This window comes from Rhinatrema bivittatum, chromosome 4, assembly GCF_901001135.1.
Source record: "Rhinatrema bivittatum chromosome 4, aRhiBiv1.1, whole genome shotgun sequence".
In the NCBI taxonomy this organism is placed as follows: domain Eukaryota; kingdom Metazoa; phylum Chordata; class Amphibia; order Gymnophiona; family Rhinatrematidae; genus Rhinatrema; species Rhinatrema bivittatum.
Window position 1 is genome coordinate 58,529,141 of NC_042618.1, and position 18,375 is coordinate 58,547,515.

The window sequence follows — 18,375 nt, forward strand, 5'->3', positions numbered from 1 at the left end:
TGTAGAAAAAAAAATATTTGGCATGTGCAAGAGATGTCACCATAGATTTTCCAGTTAAACCCTCCATGCCACCCACTAACAACATCTATTCACCCTAATGCATCAATGCCTTTTATCTACCTTCCAAAGTCCAGGCACAAATACATTTACTACTGCTGGAGTTTACGGTAAGCCTATACTGGAGTTTTACTGCACTTAAGTGGCTCCCATTATTTCCTACAAGAGTAGTTTTCAAAATTTCAAAACCTTTTTTTTTTACAGAGGGAAAAACAGGAATTTTACCTGCAACAATCCTTTTTCTCTTAAATCTGGCATAGAATATCTCAAAACTGTGTTAGCAAAATTATACTATTTTATTTATATTTCTTTTTATTAAAAGTTCTGTACAATATAATCAACATTCAAAACTGGAGTGAGAGAACATGAATGGAAACAGTGCCCAATCCTTCTATCCTACACTTTGTATTAACATTGCTATTTTTAACACTGGCTAAAATTTCCCATGCAAAAGCCACTTTTAAATGGCCAATGCTGCTTTCCCTGCTAGGAATTACAGTGCTTGCCTTTTGAAAAGGACATCGGTTTACTGTAACGACTCATCTAAATCATATACTCTTTTTCTAATCTAAACATTTTCCTTAAATTCATATCACTTAGATACACAAAGTATGCAGATTAGAACACATACAGTATTGTCATACTGCTCACGACTTACCCACACTGATTACTCATTACACAGGATTACTATATGTGGTGATATACAACTTACTGCATACAATTCCCACACATCCATCCCTCACACTGTACATGTTTACAAATACACACGGAAATCTTCTAGTATATGTACATCACAACAGAAAGCAGCTCACACAGGAATTGACATTGCACACTAGAATTATATAATTTTTAATTTACAGGAAAAAAAAGTTAATCCTCTGGCAATTTCTGAAAGGTTTAGGAAATGGTGTGGATTGGGAAATTTAAGATATCACTAAATACACGCTTGTTCTAATATGGTTTTGTGTTAGTCTGAAAGTGATACTCCTGTTTATCAACACATAATGGTTTCTTCAATACTGGTGCTCTGTGTTTAGACGTGTCCATTTCTTTATGAATATTATGATTGCCTAGTACTTCTGTTATGACTGTACCGTATATGACAAACAATAGTTGTTACTGGGCATTTTATGAGAAAGATCACTTCTTCAATACTTGTCTGAAAATGTTTTGTCCTAGCCAGATGGTCACTATCCCAAAAATCCTATCCATTCCATCTTTCTCTCCCATCTCCCTCTTTTGGATAGTTTGTTTTGTATTGTTACATTTACAATTGTCAGGCCACAGTATACTAAAATAGTAGAAAATTAAGCTTCCCACTTGTACAAAGTTCTGAAGTCTTGCACAGGAAGGGATTGGTCTTCGATGTATAGTATTAGTCACAATGACTTAAGGCAGAGTAAAGCATGCAATGGGGATGCGATTTGAATTTTGTCTATTTTTCTTATATGAAGAAAAACTTCAGACATCATAAATATAAAAGATTTAATCATAGTATCAATATTTTAGATTTCTTCTCTCCACTAAATTTATAAATGGTTTTGAGCATAGTTAAATGAGGCAGTGTGACAATTGAAAAATGAGCACATATTTTTGGCTTCATGTCCTTAGTTCAAGCTATCATCACAGTACGAACATGCTTAAGGTACTTCATCCACCCCGATTCCAGATGTTGCTGACATCAAACAAATGATTCTGTATATCCGATAAAGGATGCTATGGTTCATGCATATTGTGATAAGACTCAGGGAAAGGGGTGGCATTTGGTTTAAAAACTGGATGAGCAAGAGTTTATGTGCTTTTTGAGAGAAAAACAGCTCTGTAGCCCTATTTAAAAGAGTGGAATTATTTTTATTCAGACTTGCTGTATGGTAAATTCTTTTAAAGTCACAAATTTGGAAGAATCAAGCTCCAGGCATTTTTCACTGGAGATCAAACTGATCAATATGAATGGATGACTGAGCACTGTCTGATGAAACAACAGACATGTAACAGTCAAGCAAAAGGTCTGAATCATTACCTGAATGCGCAACATACTGTGTCTTAAAGAAATGTTACTTAAAATCATTAAACCTTAATTCTAAGCTTTTGTAATATATTTTTTAAACTCTACACTTATGTATTTAAAATTCTTTATATCTAGATGCCACATTTTTTCAAGCAAAATTAAATGAGATTCTATAATTCTGCTAATTATAATTTATTCAAGATGTCAGCAACTCAGGAAGTCAAGTTACTTCCTAGGCAACAATGCCATGCAGTTCTATAAATTATAGATTATATCACCATTTATTATCTTGCATTTAAATAGTAATTACAAACAATAAGATATAGTACGATTGTAAATATTTTAGAGAGTGCCTTTAGCTGAAACGTATAGCAACAAAGCAACAAACTTTCATGTTATTATACATTATCTTTGGGCAGCTCAACCATATAAATATATACACACACACACAGACAGATATATTGATATCTATGTATATGTCGCACCTTTATAGAACAATGGCACTTAGATCATCATCAGAACTAATCTGCCAGATTTTTTCCACTGTCATATAGAACAAAATGCTCAGGTCGCTACAGTCTCTTTCAAGTTTTTTACATGGTTATACAGCCTACATCCACAGTGCTACAGAAGTGCTTTAGCCACAGGATGTACACTATACATAAACAAGGGCACTTAAAGGTTTAATAAAAACCAATATGTAAAACAGTGAAGGCTTTTAAATAATGTTACTTATTTTTTTTTAAATGATCCACCTTCTACTCTGCTTTCCAGGTACTTGTCCAATTCTGCCTCTCTCTTCACTGCATCTGGCAATACTTTTGGTGCACTTGGAAAACAGATCAATATGACACTCATGTTGTCTCGGCTTCCCTGTAGGAAGAAAATAAAAATTAAAAATAATTGTTTTCCAATATCTACAAAACAACATCCATCTGCTTCATTTCTATATTTTAAATTCAGTTCTCAGAACACAGATGTCAGCAAAATAATATTCTACAAATATGCTGTGATACAATATTAATGTAGAAAGTCACAGCAGCATCCTTCTGATAGTACTGTACATTAAAAATTAAATTTATGACTATGCTTTACAATTTTGCACAGTTTTTTTTAATTGCTATTACATAGATATGAGTGAATTTTTTTTTTTTTTTTTTAAGAAAAGTTAGGCACCAGCCAAAACTGTTAAGAGTCAGGGAATGCATTATTTCTTTTCTTTAAAATGGATGTTCATTTATTACTTTTTTTTGCTCTTTAACTCAATTTCTGGCATCTCTAAGCATATTTTGCTTTTTTTGTTCATTTTTGGGGACTGATTTTTTTTTTTTTGCTTTTATTTACCCCATTCTTCCAGCCTTTTGCTCTTTCTTTTTTCCCTATTTAACTTCTTTTTCCTTCCCTCCCCATATCTCTAAGCCACTAAACTAAAGTCTCAACCCATCTCAATTAAACATATCTTTGACTTTGGCAGTCCTAAGGGCATGCACTGCGCCCCTCAGCCGCATCTCTTGCTCTGGCAGCCCAGAAAGGGACCATAAGGTCAGACTGTCCTCCTCCAGCAGCTCCACAATGTGCCATACCAGTATGCTATCCTCCCCCAGCAGCCCCATGTCTACATATTCTCAACATTGCCCAGCAAGAGGTGTGGCAAGCAAGTGCCAACAATAACATTTTAGTCACTCAGACAACTTGGTATCCAGGATTTTTCTACCTCTTTCTGAATAGTTTGTTTTGGCCAAGTAGCTCCTCCTTTCTCCTTCCAGCTCAATTGGAACCAGTGCCTAGATCCTGACACAATGAGCCTTCATTCACAACCACCTGGTGCTTTTTCCCCTATTTTAATAGACTATCGCACTGTTTTGAATCTGTTCACTGCAGCAACAGTCCTGAATACTACAAGTAGCATCTTATTTGACTGTAACAAGTAACGTTTTAATTTTCATACGGACAAACTGACAGCAGTAAATGTGTAATCAGCTATCAGATATCTGAACTCTCTAGGTCAGCGGTTCTCAACGGGTGTGTTGCAACACACCACTGTGTCACCACACTTCCCAGTCCCCCATTGACCCAGTTGCTCCCCCTACCCAAGCGAAATAGGTCTCCTGCCCGGGCTTAAAATGCTAAGAGCCCGGGCGGAACGCGGCAGGAGAGCTGGAGTCAGCGGCACCGGCGTGCTCTCTTTTTCCTGCACCCCGGAAGAGGAAGTAGTGAGCAGCAGTTGCGTGCGCGGGAAGAAGAGACCATGCTAGTGCGGGCAGCATCGGCCCGAAGAAAAGAAGAGGCACGCGGCCTGAAGGACGAGCAGCACAGCTCGGAGTAAAATGAGAAATGTCAACCCCCGTGGCTGATGGGACTCCTTTCTCCGCGAGGGCTGAAAATGAAAGCGGTTGCTGCTGCCTTTATGGTTGGGAGGAAGCTGCTACTACCGCTAGTTCGGGGGAGGAGGGAGTGAGTTAATGAGCAAGCATGTGTTTGAGATCATGTGTGTGTGTGAGTGAGATAGCATATATGTGAATGATTGAGAGCTGTATATGTGAAAGAGAGTATGTGTATGATTGAGAACCTGTATGTGTAAGTTTGTGATTGAAAACCTGTTTGTGTGAAAGAGTATGTGTGTGTGATTGAGATCCTTTGTGTGTGAAATAGATCATGTGCATGTATGATTGAGAGCCTGTGTGTAAATGAGAGAAAGAGCATGTGTGTCTGTGTGTGACTGAGAGCCAGTGTAGGTGAGAGAGCATGTGAGTATGTGATTGAGAGCCTGTGTGTAAATAAGAGAAAGAGAGAGAGCACGAGCATGTGTGTGTGGTTGAGAGCTGGTTTAGGTGAGGGAGCATGTGAGTTTGTGATTGAGAGCCTGTGTGCAAATGAGAGAAAGAGAGAGAGCATGTTTGTAAGCATGTGAATGAGAGTCTGTGTGTGAGAGAAAAATACAGCATAAATGTGTGTGATTGAAAGCCTGTGTCTATAAGCGTGAAAAGATAGACAGCATGTGTGTAAATGTGTAATTAAGAGCCTATATAAGTGAGAGAGAAAAAGCATGTGTATATGTGAGCGATTGAGAGCCAGTGTGAGAGAGATAGAGGAGAAAGTTGCAAGCCAGCATCCCTCCTCCTGCTAATTCAAAACAATCTCAGGGTGCCTGGATATCAAACGTTCCCAGGTATGCAGAGCAAAACAGTTTTTGTATCCTTATTATTTTTCATTATTGGGCCTTTGTGTCTGCTATTTTGAAATATTGGTATCTAGAAAGTTTTGATATGAGTCTTTAATTATTGGATATTCCATTCATCAGCTGTTTTGAAATAATCTGTTCTTTTTGTTAGTATGGTTTTGTTGCTATTGATTTTACATTTCTTGATTTGTTTTATAAGGACTGGTGGTGTTTCTTTTTTTTCTTTGTTATACTGCATACAGAGACTCTGGCTTATTGCGGTTTCCAATTCAGTTTTTGTCTGCATGCTTCTAGTTATGCGTTTTGGTCTCTTTATTCTTTGTTAGGTGAGGGTCAGCACATGTGATTCAGGTGAGGTTTTCTGCTGGCGTGTAGTTTATGTGTAGGGCTCTATAGTAGCCTGACTTGTTCCGTTTTCCTAATAGGAGGTGTATTGGTGTCTTAAGGCCTGGTGTAATATTTTCAGTGCTGCCTTTTCTTAGGTAAGGTGTTGACTGAGTACTAGAAATTGGTGCTGCTTTGGTATGGGATGTTTACTATTTATACAATTTCTGTTCAGACAGAATACGTATCTGTTCCTTGTGTCATTCTTAACAATAAAAATAATACTGGACCTTTATTTTTTATTTCTGCCGTGAATTGTAATGAGCAGTGTGTCACACGTGAGCGTGGTCTGTCAGGTGTGTCACGATGGGAAAAAGGTTGAGAACCACTGCTCTAGGCAACATAATTTAATAGTGGAACAGCTGATGATATGTAAGTTATGGAGTGGATAGCAGAGTTGTTACAGGAAACTGTGTTCCTGTTACATCACCTTTGGAACATATTTCAGTAAGGAGAAATCAGCAGTACAAAGGCAGATTCTGCAGCAAAGTTTTAAAATTGTACCATATTTACCTAAATCTGCATAATCTTTTACATTATTTATTACATATAAAGCTAAACTTTTTATTGTACATTTTAAAATTACATTTATAAATATTTTGCAATCTTTCTACCTGATCCATTAAGGCTTTTCTCCCGTTGTGTGTCTATAGGAAAATACCTTGATGATTCAGGCCCTTTATCTGGTATGTCTGGCTTAATTTTAGACTTTGTGCTTCATTATCTTTTTCCATTTCAGTTTTCTCCTTTTTTTCATTCACGTTTATTTTTTTCCCCTCCCCTCTGTACAACTTCCCCCCTCCCAAACAAGATTTTCTCCTTTTATCTCTCTCCAACGAAGAGAAAGGAGAGACTCTCTTATCATTCTTTGTCTCACTGTTGTTCCATCCTTCCTGCCTATGACCTAGTAAATCCTTGCAACTCCATCCCCTCCCCTCACTTATTATGGGGACACCTTACTTCTCTGTATTTCCTATGTGTGCAATAAGCTACTGGCAGTCACTGAGTTAAGATTTAGTGACACACCACTCATACAGGAAATGGAGAGCTGGGTGGCTGTTTGCTGTGCTGACTACCAAATGGGTGATGGTAACAGCATTGGCAACAACTAATAAATAAATACAAAAGGCAACAGTAGCATTGGTCTAGCAATGTACACTCAGTAGTGAGGACAGTGGAATGAAGGAGGAAGGCAGGATAGTGGGGTGCAGGAGGCAGCCTCTGAAAGAGTCCAAAGCAGAAGTTTTACTAACTTACACACAATAGGAGAGAATTAAGGTTCAATAAATGAGATACTTCAAAGTAGTAAGTTTATAAAAATGGAAATAAAATGCCACCGAGATGAGATAGGTATGAGGGGAATGTGAAGAGGACCACAGGGAACTGTTTAAAAATATTAAATAAAATACATATCAGGCCAGCCTGATGGGCTCAGTAATAGTGCTCAGGAGCTTGGCTCAAGTCTTTCATTCACCGTGTCAGCCAGGGAATGCTGCAGAGCATCATTCAGAGCCCTTGGAAAGGGAGTCAAACATAGCACAATGGTGACATCTAGTGGCCAGATTTAGAATCCATGATTATAGGGTCCAGAAAGAGCCTTGATGAATAAAGCCCCTGACTTGAGGATCATCAATGCTGGACTAAGGTTGAAAGGGGTTATAAAATAGGAGGAAAATCCCCAGGTAGTTTCAAATGAAAGCTCCAGTCCCCAGAGCTGACTCAAACTGAGCTGAAAGCCCAAAGGAGCAAAAGCAAATTGCCGGGTCAAAAAAAAAAAGCACAAAATATACTTAATGTGCATTTAAGAGCTACATGACAAGAAAGAAAAAAGCAAGAGAAGTGGGTAAGAAAAAGAAAAATCTGCTACTAGTTCATGGTTTAGGCAAATATAAGTCATTGGAAAACCTATATATAAATTACCACAGAGGCTATAACTGCAGATTACAAAAGCATTTTTGGCTTCCTCTCAGATATGTATGTAGGGGTGTTATGTATGTATATTAAATATTGTAGCAAAACTGCTGACTAATGTAGTCCAATAAAGAGTGTATATTAAACAAAAAGTAAAACAAAAACAAAAAAACCCCAACCTCCCTCTGAAAACTCAAATGTTTAAAATTATGTTAACTGATAGAAACATACTATAAACAACAAGCAAAAAATATTGTGACATGAAGAGCTTCATGCCAATAGGTTATATGCATTGTCTTATGGCTCTAAAAGCAAAAATGACTTTTACATTGCATTGTATTGCGTTACATATAATTATATGTATCCCCCCAGTCATTATATCCCCAACACAATCCGTGTTTTGGAAACCTCCTCATCCTGCTTCAGGGTAACCCGTCCTTGACATTTTCAGCATGGCCCTGGAAAACACCAGAAGTAAGTAACACCATGCTAAAAAAATGTCAAGAATAGATCCCCCAAAACAGGAAGAAATGGTTTCTGAAAAACAGACTGTGAAGAAGGGGATACAGTGTGAATTTCAGCAGTTTCATCATTTTCAAGATGTTAGATTTATTATTTCAATTATTGGTTCCAGTTTTATTTGCAATGAAATTCCAAGTTTAAAAAGAAAACTGATGCAAGGGATCTATGATTATATGTGGGCAATGCAATACAACATAATGCAAAAGTCATTTTTGCATTTAGAGCCACAAGGAATACTACACAGCAGTCTTGTAAAAATATTTTTTGTATATTATTTGCTTGTTATTACAGTGTGTCAATCAATTAACATTTTAAACATTCGGATTTTCAGATATAGTTGTTTTTTTTGCATTTTATTATTACATATTGTTTACACATGAACATATATGTATTGTATACACAAACACAATCAAGCAATAAATAAAATTAAATGATCCAGCACTGTATTTTTATTGCATGTTATTTTATCTGTCCCAATATAATCTTCTTTTGCAACCACCGTGAGATGGGCAATTTACTCCATGGTACTTTTTTTTTTTTTTACACAACTTATTTCAACTGTTGTAGATTCTGGTTAGAAAAAATACTTCTGATTTGTTAGACACTATTATTGCATCCAGAGAACCAATTAATTTAACTCAAACCCAAATATTCTTCAATACTCTGTAAACTGAACACTTTTTGTCAGGGGTCTTCAAACTCGACCCTTGAGGGCTACAACCAAGGGTTTTAAGTTTTTCACAATGAATATGCATGAGATTTATCTGCATGCACTGCCTCCATTGTAGACAAACAGATCTCATGCTCATTCATTGTGGAGATCCTGAAAACCTGACTGGGTTGCAGACCTCGAGGACTGTTTGGGATCCCTAATGAATGTAATAAAACAGCTTCCTAAACAAACTTCCTAAACTCATTTGTTCTCATTTTCTTAGTAACAAAAATCCAAAAATTTGAAAGAAAAAATTTAAAAACTTTAGAACAAAATTTGAATCTACCTTATACAGGCATGTGTCGACTATCTCATTGCAAACTTTCTCAAGGTCATCAGTGACTTCAAGTCTGGATCTTACAAAATCACACAGCTCTTCATTACCCATAACATCCCAGATACCATCACAGGCCAGGATGATGAACTGATCATCCTCTTCTGATCTTTCTATTTCATAAACTTCAGGCTCTGGTGAAACAAGCTGCTCTGTAGGACCTTTCCCATGGACACATTTATAATCAAAGTCACCAAGTGCCCTTGACACAGCAAGCGAGCCATTAACACGCTGAATCATTACAGAACCACCTGCATTTTGTATACGTTCTTTCTCCAGTGGATTGCTTGGCTTGTGATCCTGGGTAAAGAAATGAACTTTTTTGCTCCTACAGAGTAAACCTCTTGAGTCTCCACAGTTGATAAAATAAATGTGTTGGGGAGAAATCATGACACCAACAGCTGTTGACCCACTTCTGTCTGCACCATGTTTCTTCTCTGAAATTACTCTCATGTGTTCATCAATTTGCAGAAAACCTGTTCTGATTCCACTCTTTACACTTTCCACATTGGGCTGTCCATCAGATCCTTTAAAATCCTGGTTACTTGTGATGTGGTCTAGCAAATGCTCGCAGCAATATTTGGCCACCTGGGACCCAGCATGCCCATCATATACAGCAAAGAATGACCATCCTTCAAGTCCATTTGGCAGACCAATCACAGCCGTATGTGCATCTTCCATTTCCACTCGCCAGCCTTGCATACTACTTAACCCATAATGCAGCCCATTACCCTGCCCTTGGGCATTATGCTTCTCCATCTTTGGCTTGTCTAGAAATGCTCCCATTTTGTCTTGCTTCTTCAGTTCTGTGGAAGAAAAAAAAAGCAGCTATAATTATATTGCTGAGAACAAATACTAATAATTTTGTCTGAATCTGGGGTTCTCAAAAGTCCTGTCCTTGAGGGTCGCAACAGGTCTGGTTTTCACAGTAGCCTTGTTCTTGGGCCAAATCTACGCAAATATATCTGATGAATATTCAATCAGGGATATTCTGAAAAGCAGACTTTTGTGGCTCTCAAATGCTGAAGTTGAGAATGTTTGGTTTAGAAAGAAACCATCGGGACTAATATAACGGGAAACAGAAATGAAATAAAAATGAATGGAAGTATAGCATTTAATCTGTTTTGAAGTACTGAAAAGCAGAATATACATTTAAATAAATAAATTACATTTTACTCATTTTTCCCCATTATTTGTATACAAATTTGAATAAAGTAGAGCCTTTGTGAGCTATACTGCAATATCTGACAAATACTGACAGATTTAGATTAATGTTATTCAGCAAGATAAGCCAATCCTATATCTTAACTTTGCATGAAACCAATGGCAAAGAGCACAAAAAGTTATTATAGAATAGTGAAAACAAAGTCTAAAACTTCATCACTTCAAGGAATTATTCGAAGATTCGATAATGTTTATTACTGAGTAAACTCACTGCTATCAAGAGGAAACAAAATGTTAAATGTGAGAAACTGGCAGCAGTTTGTAAAGTGGAAATCTGATGATATGGGGAGGAAGGGAGACGGGTTGTGTAATTATGGGTTGATTCAAATGTTGAGAGGGAAGTACTGGGGAAATTGATATATGGATAATTCTGGTGATCATTTGGGAGGGAGGGCTTTAAGAGGAGGATTTGGGACTTAGGTTGTTGGGGGGGAGGGAAGAAAGGATGTAGAGCTGATTACTCATTTGTTTATCTTGTAGAGTTATATCATTATTGTGCAGATTGTCTTACAAGTGTATGATTATACTGTTGGAAGTGGTGTTGTGTTAATAAAATTTTCAATTTCAAAAATAGAATAGTAAAAACAGTGCCAGCCAAATACACTTTTGCTGAAGACAGACTACAACATATAACTCCATGAAATGTCATATGTCCATGCTCTTAACCTATTATGATTGTCTTCCATAAAAGTATTTTTTATTTACTTTTCCCATTTTCACTTTGCTGTCAGCATTTTTGTGCAGATGGTTAGTTGTCAATTTGCCTCATGTTCTTTTTTGCTCAGTATTGCCAGTAGCCTCAGATTTGTGATTCAGTTGCAGGTGAGGAGGTACTTGTTGCTACAAACAAATAGCAGCAATTCCCACTTTACCTAATCTGCCAAATGTCCATTCAAATCAAGGTCTATCTTTAAAAAAATAAAAAAATAAAAGTTTATACATGCAAAACTGAAGGCTAGTCTATAACAATTATAGTACCTGTGAAGAGACTTCAAAATCAACTGAAGTATGACAATGTACACATAGTTTAATAGAATTACAAACTATCGCATTAAAAAGCTTTACCTGCTCGCTCTTTATTTTGGGGGGGAGGAGGCAGTAGTTCTTCCTGTTTCTTACAGCTTAGTCACAGACAGTACTAGAATCCTCAAGTCATGAGCCTTCATTCACAACCACAGAGAGATTTTTTCCTTTTTTTTTTTTTTTTTTAATACCCATCTTCCCATTATGTCTAGGCTGGTCCTTGAGCAACAAACCGGAGGCCAACCACCATATACCAAGGTTCCTTCTAGAATACTGCATAATGGGCTCTAAATCTGCCCACCAATGACTATGACTCCTTCCCGCCTCGCCCCCTCCCCCACCCCATTCCAAACCACGGGCTGAGTATGGTGCCTCAGCTGCAATCCCAGCCTTGGTCAACTTGGGATGCAGAGGACCCAATCTAGGAATCATGGTAGCATGCATTGCCACTGAGCCACCAAGCAGGCCTTTACCCTCAGTTTTGATAAAAATCTGATACATCAAGTACCATTTTAGGGGTAATTAAATAAGAAAAGGAGGGTCGCCATCTCAGTTTCTAATACTTCCAAAGTCCTATAATATACCGTAAGTGGTAATGCCAAATGCTTAGAACTGGAAAAAACTTTATAAACACTTAGTGTGCTACAGCAGTCAAAAAAGCAAACAATGTTAGGAATTATTAGGAAGGAAATGGTTAATAAAACGGAAAATGTCATAATGCCTCTATATCGCTCCATGGTGAGACTGTACCTTGAATACTGTGTACAATTCTGGTCGCCGCATCTCAAAAAAGATATAGTTGCGATGGAGAAGGTACAGAGAAGGGCAACCAAAATGATAAAGGGGATGGAACAGCTCCCCTATGAGGAAAGACTAAAGAGGTTAGGGCTGTTCAGCTTGGAGAAGAGATGGCTGAGGGGGGATATGATAGAGATGTTTAAAATCATGAGAGGTCTAGAACAGGTAACTGTGAATCTGTTATTTACTCTTATGGATAATAGAAGGACTAGGGGGCACTCCATTTTAGCATGTAGCACTTTTAAAACTAATCGGAGAAAGTTCTTTTTCACTCAACTACACAATTGAACTCTAGAATTTGTTGCCAGAGGATGTGGTTAATGCAATTAGTGTAGCTGGGTTTAAAAAAGGGTTGGATAAGTTCTTGGAGGAGAAGTCCATTACCTGCTATTAATTAAGTTGACTTGGAAAATAGCCACTGCTATTACTAGCATCAGAAGCATGGGATATACTTAGTTTTTGGGTACTTGCCAGGTACTTGTTGGAAACAAGATGCTGGGCTTGATGGACCCTTGGTCTGACCCAGTATGGCATGTTCTTACGGTCTTATGAATCAGGCCCAGTGTGACAGGGTGTACGTACCGTGCATTTGCACAGGGCGGCACACTTAGGGGGGCAGCTGCTCCGCAGCTGCAGCAGTCAGATATTCTTTCCTCCCTTTTCAGCTGGTGAGTGACCTGGTGGAGTGGAAAGGAGCTGACAAGCAGTCGTACAGTAAAAAATTGATCTGGGCCCAGAGCAGGGGGATCGGGGTGGGACTTCCCATGACATTGGTCAATGCTGCGCTGCGCCGGCACAACAAAAAACTGCTGCCTTCTCATCTACTCTGATGAGCAGCGGGTGGCAGCAAACCAGCAAGAGAAAAATCCACAGCATCACAGCTTAACAGGAGAAGGGCCGGCACTGATGGCATGGAGGAGGCGGCGCATGATCCTACACAGCAACAGCCAGAATTTTATTTTATTTTTTTAAATCTCTGCTCCTTCATCCTGCTGCTTTGCACCTGCGCCAAGGGCCGTCTCACCTGACCCCATTGCTAACCTCACAGGCAAAGAATGAGCCAATGGCTATTCTGCTATCTAGTCTGCCACCTTATCTATGTGGAGGATGGCAGAAATAAAGGAGGAGGAGGAGGAGCAATAGCAGAAACTTCCAGGCTGGTAGGAGATGGTCAGCAGGAAGTAAATTTCAGCCTGGGGGATTGTGGCAAAGAGGAGGAAGGCAGCAGAGCAGAGGACAATGTCAGCGATCATCCTGTTGGAGGGTAGAACTGGAAAAGGTAAGCTACACAAACTGGTTATTGAGCAGAGGGTGGAAGGGGGCAAGCTGCAAGGAGCAAACTAACTGGGCAAAACATTGAACTACAGTGAGGGGGCATGGGGCAGGAAACAAACTGGACAGTTCACTCATTTGAACTGAGGGAGGAGGCAGGGAAGAACATATTGGGCAGGACATTGAGGGAGGGAGGGGCACAGGGCAGGAAACAAATGGCAAGGCATTGAGGGAGGAACACAAACTGGGCAGAGCATTGAAGGAGGGGGCACAAGGTGGTAAACAAACTGGGCAGAGCATTGAAGGAGAGGTATGTGCAGGAAGCAAACTGGGCAGGGCATTGATGGAGGAGACACGGGGCAGGAAGCAAACTGGGCAGGGCATTGAGGGAGAGAGGGAGGGAGCAAACTGGGCAGGTGTGGAGGGAGGAAAACAAACTAGGCAGGGCACTGAGGGAGGGGCATGGTGCAGGAAGCAAACTGGGCAGCGCATTGAAGGAAGGGCACGAGGCAGTAAAAACTGGGCAGAGCATTGAGGGAGGGGCACGAGGCAGGAAGCAAACTGGGCAGGAAGCAAACTGGGCAGGGCATTGAGGAAGGGCACAGGGCAGGGAGCAAACTGGGCAGAGCACTGAGGGCAGGAAGCAAACTGGACAGGGTACTGAAAGGGAGGGAGAGGGGTGGCAGAGAGCAAACTGGGTAGGGCATTGAGCTAAGAGAGGGAGGGGTTGAGCCTGGGAATGGGGGGGGGAGTAAGTTGGGAGTCAAGGTGGAGGAGGAAGAGTGAGTTGAGTTTGAGCCTGGGGAAAAGAAATGTTGGGAGGGGAGGGATGTAAGCAGGGCTGGATTTAAAATTATGGTGTCCATAGGCAGAACCAGGAGGTGGGAGATTTTACCCTCAGAAATCAGACAGCAGCAGAGGGAGTCCCAGTTTCTGGGTACCTTCAGAATTTGTTGTACAAGGCACATGCCTATTGTTGCCTGTGCCTAAATCCTGCCCTGGTTTCAAGCCTGATATAATTTTACCACACATCTGGGGGAATTCTGCATCTTTGAATAATAGTTCAAATGTAATACAAAAAATGAATTACTACTCAAAGGGAATGACTGTATTGTGCTGGCTATTTGGAGGTAACATTTGTAAATTCTAATTTGTTGCCTTGGTGTGTTCGAGGCCTGGGAAATAAAGTTGGCAGATCGATGGACTGGTTAAGATGGAAGTCAGACACCATCTTAGGCAGGAACTTACGGTGAGTATGTAAGACCACTCTGTCATGAAAAAACTTAAAGTGGATAAGTCACTAAGGCCTGGAGCTCACTGACCTTGCGTGCTGAAGTGGATGCTACAAAAAGACATGATCTTGCACGTCAGGTACTTCAGGCCACAGGAGCGCAGAGTCTCAAAGGGAGCTTTCATGAGCTGAGTTAACATCATGTTGAGGTCCCAAGACACAGCGGGAGGCCTTAGGGGAGACTTCAGCTGAAAAAGATCTCGCATAAAACGTACAGAGATGGGTGCACCATCTACAACACGGTGATATGCACCAACTGCACTCAGATGAACTGTTAACAGAGTTGGTCTTCAAACCAGCTTCCAAAAGGTGTAGCAGATAGTCAAGTATTTTTTGTGGGGAGCAGGAAAATGGATCTAGTGCATTCTGCTCACACCACATGGAAAATCTCCTACATTTCAGTCCATAGGCCTTTCTAGTGGAAGGCGTTTTGGAAGCCACCAGGATCCGAGACACATCTTTCAAGAGATTAAGTGGTTGTAATATTAGCCTCTCAACATCCAGACTGAGTTTCAAGGCCTGGAGGTTTGGATGGCGCAACCCGTCTCGATCCTGGGTGATGAGATCTGGGTAAGTCCCCAGCCTGATTGATTTCCATATGGTCATTTCCAACAGGAGTGGAATCCAGACCTGTTTCGGCCAATGAGGGGTTATGAGGATCATAGTCCCTTTGTGTTTGCGAAGCTTCAAGAGAGTCTTCACAATCAGTGGAGCTAGAGGATACGCATACAGGAGACCCTTGCCCCATTTAGGATGCTAACGGGGCCAACCAGGGAGACCCCATATCAACTGCGTGAGGAACACGAGAAAGGAAGGACTATAAAGTACTTGCAAAAAGCACTGAAAAATAGCTCAAAAAGGAGAAAGCAAATGTTGCTTACCTGTAACAGGTGTTCTCACAGGACAGCAGGATGTTAGTCCTCACATATGGGTGACATCATTAGGATGGAGCCCAATCATGGAAAACTTCTGTCAAAGTTTCCAAAACTTTGACTGGCCCCTACTGGGCATGCCCAGCATGGCACTAACCTTGCAGCCAGCAGGGGTCCCCCTTCAGTCTTATTTGATAGCTACAGACAGTGCCGAAAAAATAAAACAAGAAAACATTACGAACTCAACACCGCGGGGTGGCAGGCAGGTTTATTGAGTACTAATATCCTGCTGTCCTGTGAGAACACCTGTTACAGGTAACCAACATTTGCTTTCTCACAGGACAAGCAGGATGGTAGTCCTCACATATGGGTGAGTACCGAGCTGAGGATGTCCGAACATGCACCAAATGTACCCAACGGCGTGCAACAGGCACAACAACTGGGGTGGAATTTGGTAGAGGGCATCCTGAACCCCACCGGGCAGGCGGAAAGGGTGTTGGTACGTCACGTTGCAAAAAGGTTGCGCAAGACAGACTGACCGAAGATGGAATCTTGTCTTCCGGCTTTGTCCAAGCAATGGTGGGCTGCGAAGGTATGGGGAGAGCTCCAGGTGGCAGCCCTGCAAATGTCAGGAAGCGGCACCGATCTTAGGTGTGCTACTGAAGTCGCCATGGCCCTGACAGAGTGTGCTTTAACACGGGCTTGAAAGGGAATGCCTGTTTGCTGATAGCAAGAAGATATGCAGTCCGCCAACCAGGAGGAGAGAGTCCGCTTACCCACAGGTTGCCCTAATTTGTTGGGATGGAAAGAGACTAATAACTGAGTGCTCTTCCTGTGGGCAAGTGTACAGTCTAGATAGAAAGCTAGAGCTCGTTTACAGTCAAGGGTATGCAGAGCCTGTTCCGCTGGATTGGAATGGGGCCTGGGAAAAAAGGTAGGTAGTATGATGGATTGATTAATATGAAACTCAGAAACTACCTTGGGTTAAAACTTAGGGTAAGTGCGGAGTACCGCCCGGTCCTGCAGGAGCTTAGTGTAAGGCGGATAGGTAACTAGGGCCTGTAACTCACTAACCCTGCGAGCTGAAGTGATAGCTAAAAGGAAAATCACTTTCCATGTGAGATATTTTAGGTCACAGGAGTGAAGAGGCTCGAATGGTGGTTTCATGAGCCGACCAAGAACCAGGTTAAGGTCCCAAGAAGGGACCGGAGGACATAAAGGTGGCTTGATATGGAGCAAGCCCTTTAAAAATCGCGTTATGAGGGGTTGTACTGATATAGGGACATCCCCGACACCATTATGGAAGGCAGCTACCGCACTGACATGCATTCTGATTGAAGAGGTCTTTAAACCTGACTGACAAATGCCAGAGATAGTCCAAAAACCTTGGGATTGGACAGGAAAAGGGATCAAGGGACTGCGAAGTGCACCATGATGTGTACCTTTTCCATTTATAGGAATAAGATTTTCTTGTGGAAGGCTTTCGGGAAGCAATCAGGACACGAGAAACCGAATCTGAAAGGTTAAGTGGTTGAAGGATTAACCTTTCAACATCCATGCCGTCAGAGACAAGGCCTGAAGATTGGGATGGCGTAGGCATCCGTTGTTTTGAGTGATCAGATGCGGGTCCGTTCCCAAGGAAATGTGCCTGCGGATGGAGAGATCCTGGAGTATGGGAAACCACACTTGGTGTGGCCAGTGAGGTGCTATCAGGATCATGGTTCCCTTGTCCTGACGCAACTTCACAAGAGTCTTTGAGAGAAGAGGAAGTGGAGGGAATGCATAGAGCAGACCGGTTGCCCACGAGAGGGAGAATGCATCTCTGGGCGGACAGCGGTCGCTCCGAATGAAGGAGCAGAAATTGTCGACTTTGTGGTTCTGAGGGGACGCAAAGAGGTCTGTCAGGGGATAACCCCATTGTTGGAAGATGAAGTTTGATACCGAGGGGTTGAGAGACCACTCGTGCGGTTGGAAGACACGACTCAGTTTGTCTGCCAAGACATTGTCCACTCCCGGCAAAGTAGGTGGCCCTGAGGTACATCGAGTGGGAGAGCGCTTCTGCCCAAATCTGCACAGCTTCCTGACACAGAAGGAAGGAGCCTGTGCCTCCCTGCTTGTTGATGTACCACATGGCCACCTGGTTGTCCGTCTGAATCAGGATGACGTGATTTGACAGGCGTTCCTGAAAAGCCCTGAGAGCATATTGCATTGCTCGAAGTTCTAGGAAATTTATTTGATGTTTGGCTTCCCCTGGAGACCAAGACCCTTGTGTCTGTAAATTGTCCACGTGGGCTCCCCAGCAGAGGTTGGAAGCATCGGTGGTGAGAATGAATTGAGGATCTGGCACTTGAAAGGGCAGTCCCTGGAGGAGATTGTTGTGATCTTTCCACCAGGCGAGAGAGACAGACGGAGTGAGTCGGTGATGTGGACAATGGTCGACAGAGGCTGAACAGCTTGAATCCATTGTGACCTCAGAGTCCAATGCATGAGCCTCATGGCCAGGCGGGCCATTGGTGTGACATGGACTGAGGATGCCATGTGTCCTAAAAGGACGAGGAATTGGCGAGCCGTTGCTGTATGCTGAGACTGCAACTGGTGAGCGAGAGACACGAGGGTTAGCGCTCGTTGTTGAGGTAAAAAGGCTTTTGCCTGCAAGGTGTCCAAGTCTGCCCCAATGGACGACAAGGTTTGAGATGGGACTAAATAGGATTTTTCGTAATTGACGAGAAATCCTAGAGAAATTAGAGTGTGTAGGGTCAAATCGAGGGCCGACCAAGCGGCTTGCT

The 18,375-nt window shown here is 41.4% G+C and overlaps 1 protein-coding gene across 2 annotated transcripts in view; it reads right to left on the reverse strand.

The window, feature by feature from the left end:
* PPM1A (protein phosphatase, Mg2+/Mn2+ dependent 1A) overlaps positions 1–18,375 on the reverse strand; it is a 204,669-nt gene that overhangs the window by 74,388 nt on the left and 111,906 nt on the right. For both annotated transcript variants that reach the window (XM_029598180.1, XM_029598178.1), the window contains 2 exons: positions 9,062–9,915; positions 2,821–2,938 (listed from right to left, as the gene is read on the reverse strand). In XM_029598180.1, the coding sequence (XP_029454040.1) occupies positions 2,821–2,938; positions 9,062–9,895 (952 nt within the window). In that variant the 5' untranslated portion in view covers positions 9,896–9,915. The remainder of the gene's footprint in view (positions 1–2,820; positions 2,939–9,061; positions 9,916–18,375) is intronic.